The sequence below is a fragment of the Electrona antarctica genome (assembly GCF_951216825.1).
Source record: "Electrona antarctica genome assembly, chromosome: 1".
Lineage (NCBI taxonomy): Eukaryota > Metazoa > Chordata > Actinopteri > Myctophiformes > Myctophidae > Electrona > Electrona antarctica.
In genome coordinates this window covers 20588915-20615662 of record NC_136806.1, presented here as the reverse complement: position 1 = coordinate 20615662, position 26748 = coordinate 20588915, and the positions used below count along the sequence as shown (strand labels likewise).

The 26748-nt window shown below is 45.2% G+C and overlaps 1 protein-coding gene across 2 annotated transcripts in view; it reads right to left on the bottom strand.

The window, feature by feature from the left end:
• Nucleotides 1-212: 212 nt before the first annotated feature.
• atp8a1 (ATPase phospholipid transporting 8A1) overlaps nt 213-26748 on the bottom strand; it is a 158743-nt gene continuing 132207 nt past the window's right edge. For both annotated transcript variants that reach the window (XM_079509325.1, XM_079509326.1), the window contains 8 exons: nt 22354-22432; nt 18027-18088; nt 17583-17639; nt 16902-17009; nt 7184-7272; nt 5790-5882; nt 4856-4947; nt 213-3244 (listed from right to left, as the gene is read on the bottom strand). In XM_079509325.1, the coding sequence (XP_079365451.1) occupies nt 3147-3244; nt 4856-4947; nt 5790-5882; nt 7184-7272; nt 16902-17009; nt 17583-17639; nt 18027-18088; nt 22354-22432 (678 nt within the window). In that variant the 3' untranslated portion in view covers nt 213-3146. The remainder of the gene's footprint in view (nt 3245-4855; nt 4948-5789; nt 5883-7183; nt 7273-16901; nt 17010-17582; nt 17640-18026; nt 18089-22353; nt 22433-26748) is intronic.

Genomic DNA, 26748 nt, shown 5'->3' with positions numbered 1-26748 from the left:
AACAGTGACATCCAGCGGTATTGGCGTGGTACTTCTGTGCTCATACACACAGATAGACATACACACACAAAGTCATGTAATAGGAGTGGCTAGCAAAATATATTTCATGCACATGATTTGTAATGTGGGAGTGGTGGGGTGAGGGGATTCCTTTTGCACGAGTTTGGATGCTTTTGTTGACGTAGCAGGGTTTGTATAATGACAACATAGCGTCTTATTTGTTTGTAAAGTTTATTTCAGTAGTCCTTCATGGCAGTAGAAGACGACACTTAAAATTTGCAGTCCCAACATGCAGAACAATCGTTTGAACAAAATGACGTGAAAAGTAACAAATACTCAAAATCAAAGATTAAAAGTGCATTTTTCTTCTGTAAAGTGACCAACACTTGAAGGAGAATCAAAGTAGTACGATTATAACACTTAACCAAAGAACAGTTTTAGTTATCCATTCATGCAGCCCACAACTTTCACAGACGACAATGTGTTGTATGTTCCAGAAAAGCAACAGTCCAAGCCTTCCACAACGACGAGATCCACATTCAGCATTTTTGGAAAGTTCTGACAGCAGATGACACCAATCAATTACATTAATAATTAAAAAAAAAGTAAAAAAAGAAAAAAAGCATAAATCAATTCATCAATAATACCCTCACTGAACCAAGATAAACACAAAAGAGAAACATTTTTTATGTCAAGTAGAGGTACACTGCATGAAGAACACAAGTTGAAAACAAATACACCCGGAAAAATGATATTCCAATTAAAACCAATAACTAGACTATAGCAGATACACTGAGTGCAACAGCACCTGTCAAAGCTAGCTGAGCATGGGAGGAGCCAAGAACCTCCAGAGCACGCGCACACACACACACACACACACACACATACATACATAGACCCATACACACACAACCACAATCACACATTATACGCAAACACCCTGAAGTGGGACATGCATCAGCTCACAGTAGTACACCGTTGCTTGCTATACCTGGAGTCGTGCAGACAATTAGAGCAGGTATTACCATACACACTGCACTCGCACACAAAAAGAAAGCGACAAGAGAACTAAGGGGCTGAGAGCTCTCAGTCTCACATATAGGACACACATGCAATGCATACATATAAGTTATCCACAGGTTACACACACACACACACACTCAAACACATGCACATGCAGACTACAATTCACGCACGCACTCTCTCTCTCTCTCTCTCTCTCACACACACACACACTCTTGCGCACTCACACACACTCGCACTCTCTTTCTCACACTCACACTCTTTCACACACACACTCTCTTTCACACACACACACACACACTCGCACTCTCTTACACACACACACACACTCGCACTCTCTTACACACACACACACACACACACACACACACACACACACACACACACACACACACACACACACACACACACACACACACACACACACACACACACACACACACACACACACACACACACACACACACACACACACACACACACACACACACACACACACACAACAGATCTCCCATAGGGAGAAAAAAGAGCAATCACACAGACACAAGTAGTCAATCAATTATAAATAAACAAAGCCATAACAATATTAATATTAATACTACAATAACAGGACATTTAACAAAGCTCGGTTTCCTCATTCTATCTTTTGAGCATTCTGTCAGTGTATCAGAGAAAAGAAAAAAGAAAGAGAACTTACAGACGACAGTTCATTACAAAGCCGGTCAATGCAAAATTCATACCTCTCCAATATAAAAATACAAATTCACAAAATAACTATAGAGACAAAGTAGATTCGATAGTTGTGGAGCTTCCTGGCTAATATTTCTCTCTCTCCCTTAAGCTAATGGCACTTATGTTAGAAAGTTAAAATCTCCATTTTAAGGGGAAAAAGTTGTGAAATAAAAGCCACCACTCTTAAGCATACAGACGTTCGAACAAGGTGGTCAACACTCTGCTCCTCCCCCACTAAAACCAAGAAACCTTGTTTTTACCTGTGCCATAATAAGACACTGTGTATGTTTCACATTGTACAATAATGTAGTGGTGGTGGTGGTCAGGGAACGACGTCTTCTCAATAGGTGTGAGGAGCACTGTTCTATTCTAGCTGGCTAAACTACTCTTGGCTATCTGTTTTCTAATAGGGAAAAGGTCTACATAGGCACCATTGTGATAGTCGCAGTCAAGCAATGTGTGGAATGCAATTATTTGTGGAGAGCAATTGAACCGCTATAGAAAATGGAGGGAAGCTGGACTAAGTTTCTTTTTTACGAGGCAAAAAACATGAAGCGAAATCAGGCACGATATCTACATACGTTGTTTGTTTGTGTTCTTTTAGAATAAATAAAAAGGACATGTAAATGAAAATGAAAACTATGGCTGAAGGCATAAATAAATGTAAGGCCTTATTATACAGTAGACTTTTCCTTGAGTGCAAAACAAAAACGAAGAACAAAACATCAACATGTATGGTCTGAAGTGGTCCATTCAGTTTCTGGAATAAACGCAGGAGTGCGAGTACATTATTTCTTAAATTTCATTTTTAGATTTCAACAGTGTCTTGGAAGAGATTGTATATACGACTGCTCTTTGGCAATCAACTCTAAGTTCTAATACAATAATAATCATTTAGGAACTAATCGTCTGGTGTCTTAATTTCTTTTTAGTACATATACAGTACGGGTTACAGCTAAGGGTTTGATTTGATAAAGTGATTGAACAACTCTTTTGGCTCAGAATTTAAATAAATAATTTCTTTAAAACACACAACCGACTCCCGACAGACCGAACGAGAACAGTGAGGAACTTCAGACCACAGATTTATGCGTAAAAATGCAAGCACAGTGATCATCACGTCTGCTGGACACACAACTACAGCATAGTGAAATACTTGTTCAACACTTTTCTCCTTGTTTTTTTTCCCTTTTTGAAGAAGTACAATACTGTACAATATCTCCCTCTCTGCTGTCCATTTCATTGTCATGTCCAAAAATCCCCTCACACTGGTGGGAAGGTGGGTGGGGAGGGGCATGGACTCGCACCGGGGTTCCCCCCCGGATTCGCTTCAAACCGCCTTTGGCAATGGCTATTGTGGCTCCTGATAGGCCGGCCTGGCCAAAGAGGCCTCACCAATCATTGGTCCTCTGCTTGGTGGTATCGTAGGCTCTGATGACCTCCGACTGCGACACCACGCCGTTCTCATCCTGAGAGAAGGCGTAGCCATCTGTGAAAAGGGAGAATGCCAGTTAGAAGTTACTCAGCACATGAGTTATAACGGCTGATCTGGGGTCAGAGAATGTAAACCAAAACCACTTAATGGACAATAGACAAAGCAAACTTCAAACTACATCAAAACAATAGACATAAATGGTTATAAATAATACAAAAGTAAATGAATGTCAGAATGATAAAAAGTATATAAAAAAAAAACGAAATATACATTTAAGCTCCCTTATCATCTGTACTGGGTGAGCCCTGTGGCCAATCCTGTAATGTTTTCTGCAATTCTAAAGCCAGAACCCTAGTATATAGCATCCTAACCTTTGACCCCTGACTCACCTTCAGGTGTCAAATGACTCAGTCAGTACCTGGAGGCCAACGGGCGGGTTCAAAAGGCCCCGCTGGATCGAGTGCATTGTATGGGGAATAACATCGCAAAGCAACATTGATCAATCGTTATCGGGCTCTACGAAACAACACTCTACCCACACGGCACACAAGGGAAGGACAGGAAATCAGTAGCTGAAACACAAATATCTACAGGAGAAGATATTTCTATCAGTGGCTAACGCTACAGCACTATATAGTCTCTATGGGTGGAAAGACAAGGAAAGGGAAAATAAGTCACACAATAATGATCTCATCTCCACCTATGAGACAAAAAAAAAGGAAAAAAACAAAAGAAAACAATCAGACAAAGGAGCAGAATGAACAGAACAAAAAGACAAGAGAAACACAGGCACACACACGCACGGACGCATTACACTACAATCATGTATTGCTGGCAGCACTGGAACTGCAACAACAACGTTTAGCCAGACGGGTGAATTTCCAGCCATGATTTGGCAGGAAACAAGAGCCTTGACCCATGGGTGCATTTTTAATGCTGCTATATATATTTTAATAACAAATTAATAAACAAAAATAGAAACATTGTTTGTTGCCCAGTGAACACGGACACTACCTCATCCACAGTAAGTGTTTAGGACAGGCAGACGGCGCAGCGGGCAGCTGCTAGGACACAAGCAGGGAGCTGTGGGTCTGTTTTAGTATACTTAATGAGTTTTAAGACAGCATTATGGATGTGGATTTCCTGCCTCAGGCTAATGTGGAACAGACTCCAGGTTAGCGCCACTCTAGGACCGAGGACGGTCCTCCTCTAGGGTCCATGGAGCTATACGCGTCGGAACAGGGATAATGACACACATGCAGTCTGCCCCCCTAGCCCCCCCCCCCCAACCCATTTGATTTGAAAGCAGACAAACGATCCGGATTTTTTGTTCTCTTTCCTCTTCTCTGGGATAGCATCTAAACTGTGTGACGCCTTGGCCGCGAGGTGCCTTTGGGGAAGGTAGTACGACGTGTGTGTGTGTGTGTGTGTGTGTGTGTGTGTGTGTGTGTGTGTGTGTGCGTGAGATAGTAAGAGAGATGTGAACAGTAACGGATAGACAGAGGGATACATTTTTAAGTAGACAAAAAGAGAGACGGCAATAGAAGAGGATGAAGAAAGGCAGAACATTTTGAGAGAAAAGACAGAGATAGAACAAGAAGGAATACACCCAGAGGATAGACAGACACACGTCTAGACAGTATGTTAGGAGACAGAAGGACTCACGTAGCAGGTTCTGCTGCATGGAGTCGGACCGGTACAGGCTGACCGTGCTCTTCTTAAAGACATTCTTCAGAAGTTGGGCCCTCTCCGTCAAACTGGAAACACACACACACACACGGAGTGTGTTAGTATCGTGCTGAGCGCTGCGGGCAGACTTAATGACCCGTATGTCAAGCTACTGCTCCACCCGAGCAGATGGACCCGACAACTGCTTCACCTGCTGGGTGAGACACAGCTCTGAAGACGCACCAGGGAGGGGGCAATAACCCTGTGCGCGTGACACACACACACACACATTATCAGTATATATGTGTGTGTGCGTGCCAAGGCTAGAGGTCCTGGTCTGCTGGGTCTGGGACAGCGTCCAGGCAAAGATCAGCTTTCAGTTGGCAGGAGATTTCACACTGATTGGCTCCATTCTAAAGCCCTGCACACAGTGCACAGGCCCACAGGAGAGCCAGGGAGTGGCTTCAGACCTGGTGATGTCTAAGATACAGTACATCATACCGGTATATCGTCGCTGTCGGGTGGAAATATCACACATGCCGCGAGGCGTTGTGTGCTTGTAAATGTGCTATTTGCGACACTCTTGTTTGATGTACAGTAGCACGGCATTCATATATGAAAAACATACACATTTGAAACTTGGAGATACAAGGTTTCTGTGTCTGGTTTTACTCTGCGTGTCTCTCTCTCTCTCTCTCTCTCTGAAATACTGTTGGCCAGGAGTAGTGAAATCAGAGATAAGAGAAATTTTCACCGTGGCATATTAGTGCAATTAGAGAACATTTGGGAGAGAATGAAAGAGAACTAGAGATGTAATTCAGGGTCAGAGGAGTGGAGAAAAAGATAGAAGCGCAAAGCAAAATCCTCAGTGTTAAAAGGTCTCAAATGAACCCTTAGGACTGTACAGTGTAGTGTGCATGTGGCCATATACCTCTTGCCGTGCACGACTGCTCCAGGATCTTTGGATAAGGCTTCCAGCTCTTGAACCTCATCCACCAAGGTCTTGAAACACACCTTCTTGATCCTGTAGAGAAAAGATCATGTCCAAATAGATCAGATATATTTTTTTTTTCTTTGAGCGGTGCTAGTCGATCCAACACTTGACTATGTGTTTAGCATTAGTCTATTTCAGCATGGTGGTTACTGTGGTTACTGTGTCATTACCTCATCTCCTTGTCAACCCCTGCATCAAAGGTCCCGCTGACTTCACACTGGGTGTGATGTTTTTAGATTATTAATCTGTCTAACAAACACAAACCCAAAATGCCTGTCACAGAATGTCTATCAATGGGTATCAGTGGTTGTGACATTCTCCCAGTAGGGCTGGATGATTTGAATTATTTTTTTCAAAGTTAGAAAATTAGTAAACTTTGAAACATCGTGAAACAATGTAAACAAAGACTCATTGTGTGGACCTTATTTTCTTTTCTTTTCAAAATCTTTTTATTCAAGTTTTTAAGTTTTCTAAACAGAAGCCCAGGGGCAAGCATAAAACAACTTCAATCCCCAGGACAGCAGTTCGGAAAGCAGTCCGAAAATAAATAAATAAATAATGAAAATAATAATAATCATGAAAAATGATCTGATCTTCCGTTTGTCCTGCCCCTGGACACTGAAGTGGATGTGCGTGTGTATATGTGCGTGTGTAGAGAGCCTATTTCACCCATGCGATAACCGACGGGTACATTTTACAAGGACCTGAACACCAGGTTCTGGCCAGGCTGTTCTTGGCAGAGAATTGCTGCGTTCACACGGGCAGATGCAAAGATGCAGTTTACCATTCATTTTCGATGGAAGCCAGCACCATGAAGCATCCGATGTTTGTATCTGCTGCAAAAGCTACAAAGCTAGAAATTGAAGCTGAGCTGAGTTCAACTTCCAGATGCAAAGCTACAAAGCTACAACTGTAGCTGAAATGACACACGTCACTACGGACGCACGCTTGAAGACGTCAACGACAACGACCGTGTGAGCAACAGATATACAAAGTGACAAATTATGCTGTGATCTTTTGCATCTGCCCGTGTGAACACAGCAAATGAGAAGTACTACCAAGCTATGAGCTTTAAATAACAATGTAGTCAATAATCACCTCTGGTTGTACTAACAAATGGTTAATATTATCGTTCGTGGGAAGTTCAGAGACTCTGAGGGGGAGTCCTGCAGTGAGATAGAGTTTGTCAGGTTACTTACTCCCTGTGGAGAGTTGTGTGTGTGTGTGTGTGTGTGTGTGTGTGTGTGTGTGTGTGTCTGTGTGTGTGTGTGTGTGTGTGTGTGTTGGTGGGTGGGGGGTGATGATGAGCAGATGGGGGAGATGAGACTCACACTTTGTAGGCCACGTCAAAGACCAGCGAGGTGATTGGGATGAAGACCAGGCCCGTCCAGAAGATGCCGGAACTGAACATCATGTCCGCCTGATACGCGCACACGCACACACACACACACACACACACACACGCAACTGAGTTTCTACATTGTGGATTGACTCTTCAGGTCATTGCAGACAACGAGGACTTGAACAGATGCAGTACAGAGATAACGGCTCATCAATGGAAGCGAGCCATCCCTGAAGGCACGGCCATCATCGCTGCCCTTTGCAACACTCCAACGGACACAATGCAACACAAAACCAGCCCCAAAACAAACAGCCGTGTTGTGTAAACAGAGACAGGATGGGTTCGATCACCGCAGCCAAACAGACTGGTCTTCCATAACTAAAATGGCCCAATGTTTGGATTTCCACTAGAGTTGAAGGCTCATACGCCCCAGGGCAGGGCAGAGGAAGTACCTGTGAACTACTAAGGACAGTAGTATCCCTTACACTGGAAGATAACTCCACTTGGAGCTGTGCTGACATTCCCCTGTTAATGCTCAACTAAGAGCTTATGTGTTTTGATGAAGTTGGGCATAGCAGAATTTCTCCAGTCTCTGACATCATTTTTGGAGCCAACAATCCTGCACAACTCCTATATAGCACGTTGATCTACTGTAGGAAGCTGTTGGGAACGTTGTTCCCACTGATGAAATATTGCAACCTCTTGCTGTTTGGATATCACGAAAGAATTTAATAATTTAACCAGATGATGTCAGAGTACGCTCCTAGTCCCAACCGTAGCTACACACCGTAGTGGTGCAAAAAACATAAATTCTACTTCAGTGTAATTTTAATGTCTGAATTTGATTATCTGTAATATACATTAAAATGTGAGCAGCCAAGTTGATTAAAGGTTTAGAGGGAGATTTTTTTCTTTTATCGCCGTCGTCCATAATATTAGCTTTGAATAATAAACATTGTTGTTCGGCGTCTAACAAATGTACTGCACATCATGTTCACGCGCCAAGATAAATCCTCAAGCGAGATAGCTGTGGTCTTCACAGAGGCCAGATTCAGTCAGCCGAGGCATGGATGTGAACCGTTTCAACTTCAACTTTGCGGCCCAAAAGATATAAGTCTGTCATCTGTGGAGACAGCTTCCTTTCTGTCCTCCATCATCTGCAGAAAACATGCATACATCAGAAAGAAGACAATCCGACGGACTGGTATACATGGAGGACTGTAAAAGTACCACGCCGTAGTGGGAGGTACTATTAGGCTTGTAAGACTAGAGGGGGACTGGGATCATCTTGGCATGGGCCGAATCATTCAGCCTCCTTGGTGGGGGCTGTATTTACTTTGGCACGGTTGTAGTGAAACTATCTGTCATTACGTGTCAAAGAGCAAAACGCACGCCCCTTGCATCGCAATTTAGGCCTTACATGCTTGCGCCAGTTGTTTAAACCGCCGGGGCCTGCAGACAATGTCTTTCCTGTAACGTGAAACAGCCAGGGCTATGAAACTTACATACCTACACACACAGGCACTCGGAACATATTAATGCACGCGTACCGTACACACACACACACACACACACACACACACACACACACACACACACACACACACACACACACACACACACACACACACACACACACACACACACACACACACACACACACACACACACACACACACACACACACACACACACACACACACACACACACACACACACACACATCAATGTGATCAGGTGCTCCCAAATTACCTAATCTGTTCGTCATTACCAGCCAATGGACTTTGATGTCTGACAAAACATCAGGGAAAGAGGAAATTCCAAATGACTGGAAATCAAAATGGGTTTTTCCTACAGTTGGGGATGAGGGATGGCGATGAATGGGGCTTTTCTGTGTTGCTCAGTGACTGAAAATACAGAAGATGACGGGAAATTACAGCACGAGACATTTTCACGTCAATTTTAGAAATTGCTCAGCACTGGTGGAAACATGGACTTTTTCTTTTTTTAAATCACAAAAGGTCAGTTTCATTATTTTCATATTCATACAGTGTATCACACATTTTAATGGGGGGTGTTTAAGCTGTCTTGAGAGCCTTTTGAAAATAAACCCCGGATGTATGCTCAGCATATTAAATCAAAGTCTACGAGCCCTCAAAATAAACCACCTCCATCTTTTACATCTTCAATCTATGAACAATATTTACATAATATAGCTCCACAAATAGTCCTCAGCCACAAATTAAGTATACACAGTACAGAGATACCTTGCAAATCTCTTGGGTTTATCATAATATAAAGTGCCTGCAAGCTACAGTCAAGCGTCAATCTTGCTAATCCTTGTACTCAAAACCTGGGTTACACTTAGGCTTTTAGGCACAAAAGTGTCAACCAATCCTTAGGAGGTGAAAAAGGATTACTGATTTGTGAGACTAAAAGTGTGAACAAACAACAAGGCTCCTCACATTATGTCAATATTTGAACGTATGATCACTGCAAATATCACTGACAGTTTAATATCCCCAAATGTTTGTCTGCGTGGAGACTCTCTCCACTGCCTCTAGCTGAGCCAGCAGTGTTTGGTGGATGCTAGCAATGGCTCATACCATGGGGCCCCTGGGGGGCAGGATGGGGGTGAGAGGGGTCCAGGGTGTGGGGGTGTATTTTTAGGACAAACTAATAAACTTGTCTGGCTGGGCAGACAGTGGTGTCCACTACCATGGCTTGGGGTGTTTTGACAGGCTATTGACCCCCTCATGGGCACAGGAATAATGCTCTATGCGCGCGCGCGCACACGCACACGCACACACGCGCACACACACACACACACACACACACACACACACACACACACACACACACACACACACACACACACACACACACACACTTTATGTATGTCCACACAGAGGAAATTGCATACAAGGTGATACTCGCACCCTGACACACATCATTACTCATGAACTTTCATACACAATGCATACATGAGCTTTCATATAAAATTATGTTTCACAGACTTTCAATTCCGTTTCAAATGTTGTACACAGTCAAATATGGGGTGTTCAATTACCTCAGAGAGTCTAAAAATGTTTGTCTCTCACACAAGGGTCCACTTGATCAGAATGTATATACAGTACATGATCGCACCGGAATTTACAGTGCATATAAGAAACAAGGATATACCAAGACACCATAAATCCTAAAATGTGATGGCATGATCCACAAACACCTGCAGTATTTTAGTAATATTCCCTAGAGACCTTGATCAGGGGAATCCATCAGAGCCTGTTTGGCCCACAGTGATGGTAGCTCTGAGAATGTTAATGCACACCATTGTGATGCTAAATGAGAGTAGAGGACAATCCACTACTTCACTATTAACCCTGTGCCTGAGCCTTTGGCTTTAGAAAGCATTGATTGAGAAAAGCTAACGCACGCTCGGTCACTCACACACACACAAACCTGAGCGCGTTCTATCATATATGAAAGGCTGTCAGATTTCAAGTCCACCAGCTTTTTTTTTTTTCTATTGACTTCACCAAAGCCCAGAGATGCTAATATTCAGACACTCACTGCCTGAGTGCACAGAGCTTCTTTGTGCACCACTTTTTTTTTATTAGGTACACTGAAAGGAGGAGGGTTTAGGCTCAATCAAATCCAGTCCCGGGCAGTACTTTGGCCTGCCTCTGGCCATCTTTCCTTTTCCACTGGCTAAGCTCAGCTGGCCCGGCTAGACCATGCATTCTGTCTGGGATAGAGGTACAGAGAGGAAGACCCCTCGACGGAATTGGTAATTGAGGAATGACAGACAGTAAATGACTGCAAGTAAGGGAGAGGTTTATGGAGAATCCAAAACGTAAAACCCCTTTTGATCAGCAAACGCCGTTCTGAATAGAAAACTCTGTGCACTGTAAGGCCTGTGGAGTGGGGAGGCTGAACCCGGGTATAGAGTGGAGGATCTGGTCCCAGAGGACTGGGACAGAGAATGAGGAGAGGCTTGGAGGATCTGGTCCCAGAGGACTGGGACAGAGAATGAAGAGGTATAGAGTGGAGGATCTGGTCCCAGAGGACTGGGACAGAGAATGAGGAGAGGCTATAGAGTGGAGGATCTGGTCCCAGAGGATCTGGTCCCAGAGGACTGGGACAGAGAATGAGGAGAGGCTTGCTCACTTAATGCCCCAAGAGACAAAGGGAAAGGCAAAACGTGAGAGGCCTTGCGTGGACAAGGCCTACAAATCCACAGATTCCCAAATGTCGTCATTGCGATGCAGAGGCAAATGAGGAATTCACAATCCCTTAACCCCCCCCCAAACTTCCAACATAGAAAACAAACAGTGGCTTTCTCAGCCGGGCCCATCCTGTTGCCTCAGAAAAGGCACATGAACATCCATTAGGAGAACCGAGGAAAAAAAGGGAAACTAGATAAAGTGCCCCTCGGGGGGACAGGTCTCCACCGCGTATATCTTTTCTACGTCCGTCCGAGCATAGACATGGTAACGCCCCGCCTGCCTCTGATTGGCCTACCGACACTGCCGGCCTTACCAGAGTTTCCTCTGAGGTGGAAGATACATGCTGGATAGTCTGCCGCGAGGTTACTCCGTGGTGGTACGATATATAATACGCGACAGTAACTTTTTGTAGAAGAGGCAAACTAATATTGTTTATGCCGTTGGCCTGTTTATGTGTAAACTTGAAACATTATTGTACTGTAAAAAGGTCTCTTTTCCCTTGATCTTTATCTTTTTTAGTAGAACAGTATTAGTTTACTATAATTAGATTAATACACGATAATAAACACTAACACTTTAATTCAGAACACAGCTTCAATCACAGATTCAATCAAAGCAAACGGCACAAACAATATTAGTTTGCCTCGTCTACAAAGTTACTGTCGCATTTTTCCATTCTCTTGTACTTGTATTATTTTCCACCACGGAGTGCCCTTGCATCTCGGAGGACAGGCAAGACGGGCAGTGTCGGTAGGCCAAGCAGAGGCAGGGGGGGCGTTACCATGTCTGCTCGGACGTAGAATAGATATACGCGTATCCACCAGGGCAGGTCAGCCTAGTAGGAAAGTCTGTGAAAGATTTCACGTAAATTGCATGCTGCGTTCATGATTTTGCAAACTTTGAAAGCCAATGTTAGCCAATCAGGATGGAATATGAAATATCGGACAGATCTGTCTTGAACACATGACTATAGAGATAGTGTGTAACGATTTGCGGGATTTTTGTACAGAATCTGGAGGAGTAATATCAAAAAATGTGTTTTTCAAAAGTCGTTCAGCAATCGTTGGCATCCAGGGAGTGTGTGTGCAAAATTTGACATCGACCGGGTTAACGGTGCCGGAGATTAGCTGGTAACGGACGGACGGACGGACACACATACACACACACACACACACACACACACACACACACACACACACACACACACACACACACGGACGGAGTGCAAAACATACTCTCTCCCCACAGAAGTACACACAGCCACAACTGTCCATCTGTGATTTATCATTCGTCTAGACCAAGATTAAAATGGCCATTGCCCATAGACATAAATCATAGAGCAGACCGTCAAAGTTTTACACGAATTAGCTCATGACGTAGAGTACACATTTGCATGGATGGATCCATCATGTAAAATAAACAACTATGCACACGCATGCACACATACACAGCACACGACTCCCCCCACCTATAAGCTTGAATTATACTTGGTTACAAACGGAAATAGCCGAGTTTGTAGATCTGCTATTTTTGGTGCATGACACTGCATGGTGCACACGTAAGCATAAATCAGACTTAATGCTTCACGCCACGGACAATGGTTCTGGGTTGGTTTCCCTGTGCAGTGGTTGTCATATAAATCATTACCCCTGTGGGGTCCAGTGGATCTGGGTGTGTTTAACTACATGTCTCACACGACACACATGTGGCTCTTTAAGAAGGACCCTAAGTATTCCAAAAACAGAGCAGGGGGGACAAAGTCAACAGCCATGGTGGTTGTGGTGGTGGTCTCTATTTCAATCACTGGGCCACTCACAGATTTAACAGTGAGGAACATTGAGCGTTCCTCCTGGGCTAATGAACTGTACCTATGAATTAGAACAGTAAAAGTAAGGGCTAGTCTATTTTCGAAATGCCACAATGCTCTCTTGTAGGGGACCATTTTTAGCAGTCTACACTGTTAATTGTCCTATAATTCAGTTGATTTCTAATGATCTACCCTTTTATCATTAGCTTTCAGATGTTTATTCTGCGCATCATTTGAACATTGCTTAAGAGTTTATTGTACCTTTGTGTAAGATGTATTAACAAGTAACAACACAGTTCAACATAATTGAATGAATAAATGACTAGTCTTCTTAACAGAAAATATCAGTCATAAAAAAGGTTGAAACACTTTTCAACCTATCTTCATATAATAGGTCCTCACTAATAATCATGATAAAGTGGCACCATTTTTTTCTACTCAGTCTGTGTCTCATAGGAGGGTCTCACAGTTCAGAAACCCTTCCACCAGTGACATCGTTAGGCAGATTTGTTTTTAAACAATATTTGTTTTACAAAAATGTTTAGATTTTTATTATCGTGAGAACGATAGAAAGCCTGCAGTTTCGATTAGCTTGGATTTCCCATCGATGTCACTGGTGGACGGGTTTCTGAACTGCCCACAGCCCTCCTATGAACACAGAGTAGGGGGGAAAAAGTGCCATTTTATCATGATTATTAGTGAGGACCTAGTATAATATGAAGATGAAAAGTGGTGAAGTGGTCCTTTAAGTGTTGAGCCATAGTCAAAGTACACTACACACACATGGTACCATGTATTGTTATCTCCACCAGGATGGAACGGCCAGGGGCAGAGATTATGTTTTCTCCCCTGTCCGTGTGTCTGTGTGTATCTGTCAGAAGCTAATCTCCGGCACCGCTGGACTGACCGGCATGTAACATTGCACAACACAACCCCAGTAACAGTAACCAAGGAAGGTCTGTTTCTTAGATAAAACAGCACATATATCATGAATATATCAGACACATATATCATGAATATATCAGACACATCATGAATGATTCCAAATTGGAATCACATGCTGAGGGGCCTCTATTGTACATTCAAAGGCATTTTCACTTCTGCCCATAGGAGGTGCCACAATCTGTCGTACAAACTATTTCTCTCCACAGCTTCCTTGTGTCCTGGCAGGTGCACCGCGTAGCACCCTACAACTGATACAGTCCTGGGTAGGCAACCCGGCCTGGAAGACATTCACTCTCATAAGAGCACACATTTCCAGTTAGTGGTGTGAGATATCTGTGTAGAGTCGGACCAGACCTTAGACAGCCAATCCGAAAGGAACATTCCACTGCTTCACAAACAGCTAAATTATGATGATCTACCTTATTCTTTATTATTACACTTAGAATTTACAATTCACTTAAGATTACTCCTCTATATGTCCTTAAATAGCACCGCAAAAGAAAAGATCCCATAAATAATGCAATCTCCTCTGAAAATCCTCATTCTTCTCTCTATGTAAATCCTTTCAACATCTCGTGCAGTGCCAGGCCCTTTAGAGTGTCCACTACATTTCACACACTTCTGGGTAAAATGATTTCCTACGCAGAGAAGGTCTCTTATCGCATGACGGGAACTGCGGAAGAATTTTGGCGCATGCTCGCTGAGAGCGCGAGGCCCATGTGTCACTGACAAGCGTTTATGAGAGCACGCGTGAGAGCAAGTGTGAGTCAGTTGGGTCAGCTGGGTCTTCAGCCCAGGCTGGAAGACCCAGCAGGTGTTGGAGAAAAGAGAGGAGGGGAGGACTGTGGCTGGAGGCAGCTGTGTTGATAGCTAAATGTGACTGAGTGTACCTGAGACATCTCCTGAGGTGCAACTAAGCTGCTTAGTGAGTTAGATTATATCTCCTGTTCAAAATGATCCGAAATCTTCTTTTGCCGTCAAGTGAGGTGAAAAATGGATTTGAGTTTGGGCTCCAGCCAATATGGAGTGCCAATAAAAGGCTTGGCCGGCCGTTCCAAGATGTCCCACGGATTGGATCCTATGCACCTGTCTTGTCTATGTCATCCAAAGAAAATCTCGCCCAGACACTGATGAATGCTTTCACATTGAAATGGATGGTTGCTAAATGTGTCCTGTTTAAAGAGGTGACATTAGGGAGTCAGTCAGGCCAGAAACTGGAGAAGAGGAGAGCTTCTGGTGTCATTTGCACCATTGTTGACCCCTCAGGTAGTTCAGGAATGACAGACACAGGGGAAGACAGCAGAGTGAAAAAGGTAAAAAAAAAAGAAAAGAAAAAAGGACAGGGCTGAGATGGACGATTGAGGAAAAAAAAGAGAAGGCAGGCACAGAGAGAAGAAAGAAATTATAATAGTAATACAAAAACTGAGGTGTGCAGGCTGCTCAACAACACCGCTGGCTGGCTGCTCAGTGTGAAAGGCCCTTTTAGGCTGCTCAGCAGTGCCACTTTAGGTCACCCAGCGGTATTGCAGCTGTTCGTACTCCAAACATACAGACAGACATACAGTACACACACGGAACGGTTCGGCACCGCTCAACAACAGAAGCACACACAGGAGAGGACTGGGTGAAAAAAAATGTGGAGTGGAGGGAAAGAGATAAGTTTAACCCTCCTCCACAGAGGCCTGAGATGATGTCTCTTGATGTCTTCTCGGGTGTCAGGGCGGAGGCAGGGGGTATGCATCCCAGTGTGATGATGTACGGGTGTCCCCATGTCAGGTCTGAGGCGTAGGGTTACCTGCTGCCCATAGGACAACATCATGGCCTTCCTCCTGTGCTACTACGGGGGCCTGGATGAAAGTACCCCGGGTCATGCACACAGGCTAGCTATACAATCAAGGTGAACTACCGTATTCACGCACGCCCGTGAATGTGTGTGTGTGTGTGTGTGTGTGTGTGTGTGTGTGTGTGTGTATATATAAAATGGAGAACTCGGCTCATGTGACACCTGAAAACACCTTCTAAAACACTTCTTTCTATAAATTCCACTGCTGTGACATTATAAAGTCATGATCCATCCACTCGCTCACTGTGCAGACCGGACTTCGGGTCGTTTCTTTTCTCTGCGCTTCAGGACAAAATCATCCAGGCTCTCTCCCGGACTGCTGTGATGCTTCGACATCACCTGCAGATACTCAGCGCAGAGCGAAGGCGACGTAATACAAACACGGGGCTAATTGGCCCAATTAAGTCATTACGCAACACAAGCCAGAAGGTCCGTCACTTTGAAGCCCTATGGCTCTCTCTCTCATTCACCCAGAGCCGGGTGTCAAGTTACGCCGTGAAATTTCCCACCAGTGTCACTCTGCAGTGGAGAGTGAAGTATGAGGTGTATGAGAGATCGGAATCATATCGGTGGTATTCTCACTGCTGGAGGGTGCAGTTCATGTGCACATCTGTGTATACTGTATATGAGTATGCATCAATGTTGATTTTTAGCTATAGTCTTTTGAATAAAATGTAATTTCGTTTGTCATATTTTAGTTATCTGAAATGTTTTAGTCAAATTTTAGTCTGTGTGTGTGTCTGTCTGTGTCTGTGTGTGTCTGTGTCTGTGTCTCTGTGTGTGTGTGTGTGTGTGTGTGTGTGTGTGTGTGTGTGTGTGTGTGTGTGTGTGTGTGTGTGTGTGTGTGTGTGTGTGTGCGTGTGCATGTGCGTGGACTGCTTACCTGTCCTGACATGTCGGGGGCCAGTGAGATCCAGGGCCACAGTGAGGAGTAGATGCCAAAGAACACCACCCACAGGCCGATGCTTCCCCAGATGGCAATGTGACTAAACTAGTCAGCGAGCAAGCACACAGGAGGACTGAATCAACATGAGCTTCTTCACTCAGCGGAACAGAAGTCATTAGATTCACACAGCTTGTGAAAATGTATCTGAACAACGTTGTTGTTTCCTCATTCTATTCTGTAATATATAACAATCAAAATGTAATAATGCAACATTGTTTTTATCACAGAGATGTTAAATTACTAGTTGAACTTTGGGTAGAACCTTGATTGTATAGCTGACAGTAAGAAACCTCAAAGGGATCACTGGGGAGAAAAGTGACCACTCTGTTGGGATTCAATTTTAGTCCATAAAGAGTCATTTTGATATATTATGTCTCAACACTTTTAGTTGAAGCTATACACTTTATTTAAAAATAAAAGAGAAAAGGTCTAGAGATATGTTCTAATACTGCATACATGGTATAATGGTTACAGGCCAAATGAAGAGCAACACATGTCTGGCTGAAGAGATTAAGAGATGAGAGGACGATGGAGAAGGTATGTTACAAGTGTCAATGGGCCTATAAAGAGAAAGGTAATGGACATCTTAGTAGGAAGAGAGAGAGCCATCAACCTTACCATGGTCCAAGATGAGGTCTCCAGGCCAGCTTTCAGGCAAACTGTGATTACCACAAACTGCGGAGACATTAAATCATAGACGTTAACACACACTGTCCCACTCCGTATCTAAATTCACCTAAAAGTCACGGGAAGTTCAACATGAGAAATCTACTCCAAGAGACCTATATGTTTGTATGTTTTGCATTCGGTTGACCCCTGAACATATGTATGGTTTCAGACTGTAAAGATAATCTCACAAAATTACATTTAATTAACTCAAAATGAAAACTTGATATCTAGATATCTTGAATCAAAACTACAGTAAGTGCAGACTGTAACAAAATGCATAAAGGCATAAACTAAGCAAGAGACAAATAATAGCAGTTAATTAAAAGACAACACACCTCACTGCTTTCCTTTCAGCATAACAAAACATTGCGTGTCAGACCCAAAAACACTTACTGTATAAACCATGTTACCCAGCAGGAGATAGTCCGGGGTCTTGCCATTGCCAAAGACAGTATCTACGAAGTGAATGAACAGCAGAGAAATGTCATTACAGATGAGTTAGACTGGCTGGAGTCTTTAGGCTGAACTCCATTAGTGTAACTATCGAGTTCCCTCAGGATTGCACAATTACACCTAAAATGATAATAATTGTTGGAAAATGTGATTAACATGAATAAATAGCAGTTTTAACCTTCATGTAACAGAGAACAAAATGATTTATTGGCCTTTTCTTACCCAACTACCTCCATGTCAACAGTTATCAATGGGCGTTCCAAATACAATGAAATGCATCAGCATTTGGCAATAACCCCACATTCTACAATATACACAGCCCGACAATGTTCAACAATGGCAGGCCCTCTAAAGACCCATTTAAATTTCCATTCTGAACATAGACATTATGTACATATTTTAATAATGCAAATTGCATTGCTCAATACTTTGTACTATTGCATGTTATGGATACACTTTTCTACAAGCTTTCAGAAAACATGGCGGAAAAAAACCCATTACATGTATTTAATGTATATTTACATGAAATACATTAAAGTATATAAATGGGCACTAAGTCAACAAACAGTGTTTAAATATTGCTGATAAGCCAATGTTCTGCAATTATTAAAGGTGCCTTACAGAACAAAATGTGTCAATTGAAATCTGAGAGTGTAAAAACAGACTCTTACGGCTAGAACAAAGAGCTATTGATCAAACAGGCTCTACTACAGGTAATGTGAAGGGTTGTGGTTTGATGTAAAATGTTGGACATGAAACCCACAGTCAATTAGTTCTATTACGACTCATTGAATTGGGTAGGGGCTGCAATTCTGTCTGATGTAAGAATTAGGAAACATTTTGGGCTGTTATTACAAGCTATCGCACTGCAAAACTAAATCACCCCACATTAATCATAGCTGAAAATTCTGGCTGAGTTGTGTTAAAACAACAAAATTAGCGGGAACCAGATATTGTTTTGCTGACAAAATGGCTATTTATTCAGCTTTACAGAAAAGCATAAAGTTCATGAAAAAGAAAATCCAAATTTGGCAATTCTAGCGCATTAACTGGTGTATTCATTTAAAGGGGGAAATATTAGTCTAATTGGTGAAATAAATAACATTTTGATTCGTAGGCAACTCTTTACTCATGCTTACTACCGAGTCATTTTATTAACCTATGCTTATCCACAGGTTAATACACAATTACGACACAATACAGCCATTGCAAATAAACAGTAGTTACTGTTTTTTCATGGCTGAATTGATGTAAATTAAGCACATATGAAATAAATGGTGTTCTCCAAACCTCCACGTGGGGCTGAGGCTGTGGATTGAGGCTAAACCTCCACGTGGGGTTGGGGCTGTGGGTTGAGGCTAAACCTCCACGTGGGGCTGTGGGTTGAGGCTAAACCTCCACGTGGGGTTGTGGGTTGAGGCTAAACCTCCACGTGGGGTTGTGGGTTGAGGCTAAACCTCCACGTGGGGTTGGGGCTGTGGGTTGAGGCTAAACCTCCACGTGGGGTTGGGGTTGAGGCTAAACCTCCACGTGGGGCTGTGGGTTGAGGCTAAACCTCCACGTGGGGCTGTGGGTTGAGGCTAAACCTCCACGTGGGGCTGTGGGTTGAGGCTAAACCTCCACGTGGGGCTGTGGGTTGAGGCTAAACCTCCACGTGGGGCTGTGGGCTGAGGCTAAACCTCCACGTGGGGCTGTGGGTTGAGGCTAAACCTCCACGTGGGGTTGGGGTTGAGGCTAAACCTCCACGTGGGGCTGTGGGTTGAGGCTAAACCTCCACGTGGGGCTGTGGGTTGAGGCTAAACCTCCACGTGGGGCTGTGGGTTGAGGCTAAACCTCCACGTGGGGCTGTGGGTTGAGGCTAAACCTCCACGTGGGGCTGTGGGCTGAGGCTAAACCTCCACGTGGGGCTGTGGGTTGAGGCTAAACCTCCACATGGGGCTGTGGGTTGAGGCTAAACCTCCACGTGGGGCTGTGGGCTGAGGCTAAACCTCCACGTGGGGCTGTGGGCTGAGGCTAAACCTCCACGTGGGGCTGTGGGCTGAGGCTAAACCTCCACGTGGGGTTGGGGTTGTGGGTTGAGGCTAAACCTCCACGTGGGGTTGTGGGTTGAGGCTAAACCTCCACGTGGGGTTGTGGGTTGAGGCTAAACCTCCACGTGGGGCTGTGGGTTGAGGCTAAACCTCCACGTGGGGCTGTGGGTTGAGGCTAAACCTCCACGTGGGGTTGGGGCTGTGGGTTGAGGCTAAACCTCCACGTGGGGCTGTGGGTTGAGGCTAAACCTCCACGTGGGGCTGTGGGTTGAGGCTAAACCTCCACGTGGGGGTGGGGCTGTGGGTTGAGGCTAAACCTCCACGTGGGGTTGGGGCTGTGGGTTGAGGCTAAACCTCCACGTGGGGCTGTGGGTTGAGGCTAAACCTCCACGTGGGGCTGTGGGTTGAGGCTAAACCTCCATGTGGGGTTGTGGGTTGAGGCTAAACCTCCACGTGGGGTTGTGGGTTGAGGCTAAACCGCCACGTGGGGCTGTGGGTTGAGGCTAAACCTCCACGTGGGGCTGTGGGTTGAGGCTAAACCTCCACGTGGGGTTGGGGCTGTGGGTTGAGGCTAAACCTCCACGTGGGGTTGGGGCTGTGGGTTGAGGCTAAACCTCCACGTGGGGGTGGGGCTGTGGTTGGGGCTGTGGGTTGAGGCTAAACCTCCACGTGGGGTTGGGGCTGTGGGTTGAGGCTAAACCTCCACGTGGGGTTGGGGCTGTGGGGTTGGGGCTGTGGGTTGGGGCTGTGGGTTGAGGCTAAACCTCCACGTGGGGTTGGGGCTGTGGGTTGAGGCTAAACCTCCACGTGGGGTTGGGGCTGTGGGGTTGGGGCTGTGGGGTTGGGGCTGTGGGGTTGGGGCTGTGGGTTGAGGCTAAACCTCCACGTGGGGTTGGGGCTGTGGGGTTGGGGCTGTGGGGTTGGGGCTGTGGGGTTGGGGCTGTGGGTTCTCTAAACCTCCACGTGGGGTTGGGGCTGTGGGGTTGTGGGGTTGGGGCTGTGGGGTTGGGGCTGTGGGGTTGGGGCTGTGGGTTGAGGCTAAACCTCCACGTGGGGTTGGGGCTGTGGGTTGAGGCTAAACCTCCACGTGGGGTTGGGGCTGTGGGTTGAGGCTAAACCTCCACGTGGGGTTGGGGCTGTGGGGTTGGGGCTGTGGGTTGGGGCTGTGGGTTGAGGCTAAACCTCCACGTGGGGTTGGGGCTGTGGGTTGAGGCTAAACCTCCACGTGGGGTTGGGGCTGTGGGGTTGGGGCTGTGGGGTTGGGGCTGTGGGGTTGGGGCTGTGGGTTGAGGCTAAACCTCCACGTGGGGTTGGGGCTGTGGGGTTGGGGCTGTGGGGTTGGGGCTGTGGGGTTGGGGCTGTGGGGTTGGGGCTGTGGGTTCTCTAAACCTCCACGTGGGGTTGGGGCTGTGGGGTTGTGGGGTTGGGGCTGTGGGGTTGGGGCTGTGGGGTTGGGGCTGTGGGTTGAGGCTAAACCTCCACGTGGGGTTGGGGCTGTGGGGTTGGGGCTGTGGGTTGAGGCTAAACCTCCACGTGGGGTTGGGGCTGTGGGGTTGGGGCTGTGGGGTTGGGGCTAAAATATCAGCAGCATGCGACTGTCAGTGAAGAAAGGCAGAAATAAAGAGGGGCTCCCTCTTCCTTTACTTCCGGCTGGTCACATGTCTATGTGTGCGCTGAAGCTTTGCTGACAGCCTGTCAGTCAGACTGAAGGGGCTTGGCGCCTTTGTTTAGAGAGCAGGCCTGAGCCTGTGTGGTCCCCTGCTCTCGCCAGCCAAGGCTCACCGACTCAAAGATCCCTATTCTCTTAGAGCATGAACATGTGCACGCACGCATGCACGCACACACACACACAAACGGAGTGTGAGATCCCTTCTTGGCTATATAGTGAAGTCTGGGCTGAATATAGACCTGAAAGGCTATGTGTATGTGTGTATGTGTGCACACGCGCAATCTATGCAAACATACTTTGCTCGTCTGTGCAGATGACCACAAATGATTGCGTGCACTGATATGCACGCATAGAAATCAGAGTGAGCATTATGAACATGCTTGTTAGAGTCCCATCTCTCTCTCTTGCTGAAGGCGCACACATGTTTGTAATTCATGACTGGAACGGTTGAAGAAAGAACTAATTAAGACAAAGTATGTGTGTTTAACTGTCCTACTCTCTGCCATGGGCCGACGCTACTACTATACAGAGTGCAATTGAGCCTTCTCTGCGTTAGGGAGCTACTTACCGTGCTGGAAGGCTTTGAGGGGGAACCAGAAGAGAATGACCGAGTGGAAGAGACCGTTCAGACAATGGGCCCAGAAGACCTGCCAGGGGGAGAAGAGGAGGGCGAGATGGAGTAAGGAGAAGGAAAAGGAAAATGGGGGTCGGGAGGGATTGGGGGGTCGGTAATAGAAATGCAGTAGGGGGTTCCAATATGGGGGGGAGACAGTACGAGTAAGAGAGAGATGAAGAGTGGGGAGGAAAAAAAAGAAGATAAAATGAGAGAGGCACAGCCAAAGCAGGGGGAGAGAGTGTGTGAATGAGTGAGACAGACAGAGAGAGAGAGAGAGCGGGAGAGAGAAGAAAGGATGAGAAAAGGATGTAGGTCGCCCTAGCCAGCCTAGAGACCTTTGACCTGGGCTCTTTGTCCTGTCCCAGCGCTAGGCTAAGTGGAGGTTTTGTAGGGGCCTCAGTGCTGAATGGCCACCCCGCTGACAAACACTTTGTATCATCTGTGTGTGTGTTACCAGAGTGAGAGGGTGCCGAGTGTGTGCAATGTTTGGGGGTGCATGAGTAAGAGTGAGTGTGTGTGTGTGTGTGTGTGTGTGTGTGTGTGTGTGTGTGTGTGTGTGTGTGTGTGTGTGTGTGTGTGTAATTTTAGATTAAGTCCTAATTGCGGGTAAAGAAAACAATTATTTACAATATAATATATAAGAAAGAAAGCCCAGATGAGAGTGACAGTGATACTGAAACCCAATAGGACTTATCGTAGGTGGTCTGCTAGACAGAAAAGACAACATTATGCAACATTAACGTGTCGTGCAGCATGGGAGTTTCCCCTCATTAGATTTCATTAGAATTCAATCCTTTCGAGGGAGAATTTAATGGAGTGCACGGAGAAATAAATAAGAGGAGAATTAAACGGGTAGACATCAATCCTAAAACATATACTGTACACAGGGATGCTGACAGAGATTAAGCTGTTTTTATGGTAATTAATAAGGAGCTGGAAAATGCCGCTTGTGTGTGTGTGCCCGTGCCTGCGCGCAGGCATGTGGACTTTGGATGAGCCGTTAAATCAATACTCTCCCTTTTCAAAACCACCTTGTTTCAGATTTACATTATGCGAGGCCACAGCCAAACACAACACTAATGGGCGATGTAGCATGAAACAGCCGTGAAATCTAGTCTGCCAAAAAACGAACCCTCCACATTTGTGCCCCATTTACCCCTCTGCTCTGACCCAGATGTTGGTGTTATTTCTACACATTCAAAATTAATCAAACCAAAAAATGGTCAAAAGAAAAGAAAAAAAGAAAGAAAAAGGTATACAAATAATGGCTGGCAGGAAGAAAAAAAATTCTTTGCATGTCTTTAAAATATTTGAAAACAATATTTGGGGGGGGCAGATTACAAGTTAAAACACTCTTAAAACTCAATTTTCAACAGGTTCATGAAATCCATCTGTACATACAAACATTACTTGTCCAAGATAAATTATATACAGTGAAAGCTCTTTAAATTAATGGGATTTTCACAGGTTTGAGACATTTCAGAATAACAGTTTATAGCCCAAGAGTTGTGCCAGACAACTTGGCCAGGAGAGGAGAGGACAGAAGAGGAAACAAGGTTTGTTCTAGGCAGTTTGTGAGAGTCTATGTGGCCTGACCTTCTCACCTTGTGTATTAGACTTAACAAAACAAAACCCTGAGCCCCATAGGAGCCCCCCCCCCGCCAAACTCCAGCCCCAAGCACACAGGCCTCATACACCAGGAGGGAGCTCCACCCCCAACCCACCATCTCTGTGGTCAAATGTGGTCAAATGTGTGATACATTATCTCTAATGTTACGATTACGCATTTAAACCAATTAGCCCCCCACTGTCAGACCCGGTTCTCCTCATAGCTGGGCCTGTGCCCCACATTCCCATCCGTTTCCCTCAGCCTTGACAGAGCACACAAAACCACCGTACTTCTCTCCAGAGTTGGAGCACAATAATGAATGCTAATGAAATCAATAAATGTTCATAATCATTTGTCACAGTGGGGTCCTCACACTCGCCCCTCCTCATTGCCACCCTGGCACCCTCCTCATCCCCTCTGCCTTGTCTCCCAGCAGGTTGCTAAGAATCCCACCAGAATGAATGCTGGTCTGTCCTGTAAAGATTTGGCCCTTTGTGTGACTCCTAATTGCCTAAAAAGGGGAAAAAAAAGGCATGAAAGCCTGTACTTTATATCGGGCCAAATATTTCTAAGCCTCCCCTCACCACCCTTACCCTAACTCTTTCCTCTTCTCTCTGTGTGTGTGTGTGTGTGTGTGTGTGTGTGTGTGTGTGTGTGTGTTTGAGAGGAGAGAGAGAGAAGTAGAAGAGGTGATAGATGCTGGTGATTTGTTTAGAGCAGCGGTACTGAACTTTGATGTCCCTGGGACCGAAACTAGTGAGAATAGCGAATAGAAAATAGCAGCTAGTTTCACTACTTCTACTTTGTTTTGTTTTGATGGAATTTCTTTTATTTTTTGAATATTTCGTGAAACCCCCAGTGTTTGGGAAACACTGGCACTGTAGAGGGGTGGTAATTGTGAGGGCCACATGAAGGAAGTGGGGTTTATGTGCTACAGTGACTTCAGTGTCAGGAATATTATGTGATTAAAAGTAAGAGGGGGTGTCACAATGTTGCCGCGCCTTAAATATTTAACGCCCTTTGCCCCTCCCTTCTCTCACCTCAACCCAAACAGCCTTAATTCACAAAGACAGTATCTGTTGTCTACAAAAGAGCCAGGCGTGCAGAAAGACAGGCTTCGAGGGGCCAAATTCCTGTTGGATTTTCTCGCCTCGGGCCAGCTGCAAGGAAAATATCACGGAAAAGAGCGGACGAGCCAGCAAAAACAACCTGGCGACCTGGCTGAGTCATCATTTATGGGTCTTGGAAAATGAGGAGCAAACAAAAAACCAGGTTCATTGCTCGTAACCATCAAACACATAACTTTGTGACCCTTCCTTGACATGTTCAACTTAATAAAGTCTCTTAACAGAAAATCCACCCCAAAACAAGATCCCCAAGTATATTCCTACAACATTGGATTACTCCGTCTGTGCTTGGACTTAGCCAGCAAAAGAAGATGATGTGATGCGATGTCATCAAAACACTTTGAACAGCAGCTCAGGGATCTCCATATATGGGCTTAATATTGATCATCAGGGACTCCATCCCTGATGATGTCACATGCTCCATCCCTGATGATGTCACGTGATGTCACATGCCCCATCCCTGATGATGTTACGTGATGTCACGTGCCCGACCAACCAACACACACACTGACGGGAAATGCACGATTCCATAGTTATTCCATGAATCTGTGCCCTTCAAGCCGTATTTGGAATTCCTGATTTGGAGGACCTTAATAGGCAATTCAAAGGAGCTTTTATTGGCATGAGAAACATAGGTTTACATTGCCAAAGCAAGTGTAATTTTTTTTTATTGAATTGAACATTAATAGTCCAAGGTCATAGAAATACCTGAACTTAATTAATTGACCACAATGTGTTATCCGTTTTAACAATCATTGTAAATCGTACCCCTGTATGAATTGCAAAGAGCAATCAACCAATCAATAAAAAACCCTCTGTTTTACAGTGTGCTTAGTTTTTCTCGCCCAATGCCTGACTTGAACAAAGCCGTTCCCACAATCACTGGCGAGTATATACAAGCCCTTTCTCAGCCAAATCAAAGTAACAACTGCTAAACTGGACACGGCATGGCCTAAGTGTCACTTTGACAGGAGTTGATTTACCAGGCCGTGGCTCCATAAAGCTCTCTGGAGATACACTACAGTACAGTTATACTGTCATATTTACTGCTTACAGGGGCCAGGCCCAGCCAGGCTAAACTAGACACGACAGCCTTGCTTCCAGAACAAACAAGCACTCGCCTTAACAAATTGCTTGATTTTCCGCAACGAATGCCGTCACACCATGACAGCACACTCCCCCATAGTCTTTGCTCCCTGCCCCAACACTTTTACCCCAGACTCCCCTCACTATCCTCGCTGGACCCCACCACCACTGCCCCAGTTGCCCCTGACCTCCACGGTCAGTCCGTCTTTAATCCATGTCTGTGTGGGGCTAACCAGGTCACCACGCCTGTGAGGAGGGTCCAGCAGTCTGTTGCTCAGCATGGAGAAAGGGGGAGACATCTTTATTAGCATGTGTGCGCACGCGCACACATGCACCCACACACACACACACACACACACGCACAGAAACTGACAAGGCCAAACCAAATCATGCTGGAGAAGGCCTGACTGCAGCTGGCAGATTATAATGACGGATATGTCTGGTTTAGCCACTGACTGATGACAACACTATGTCATATCCAAGAGCTGGAGCAAGTCAAGCCCCTTCAACTTCAAGGAATACAGT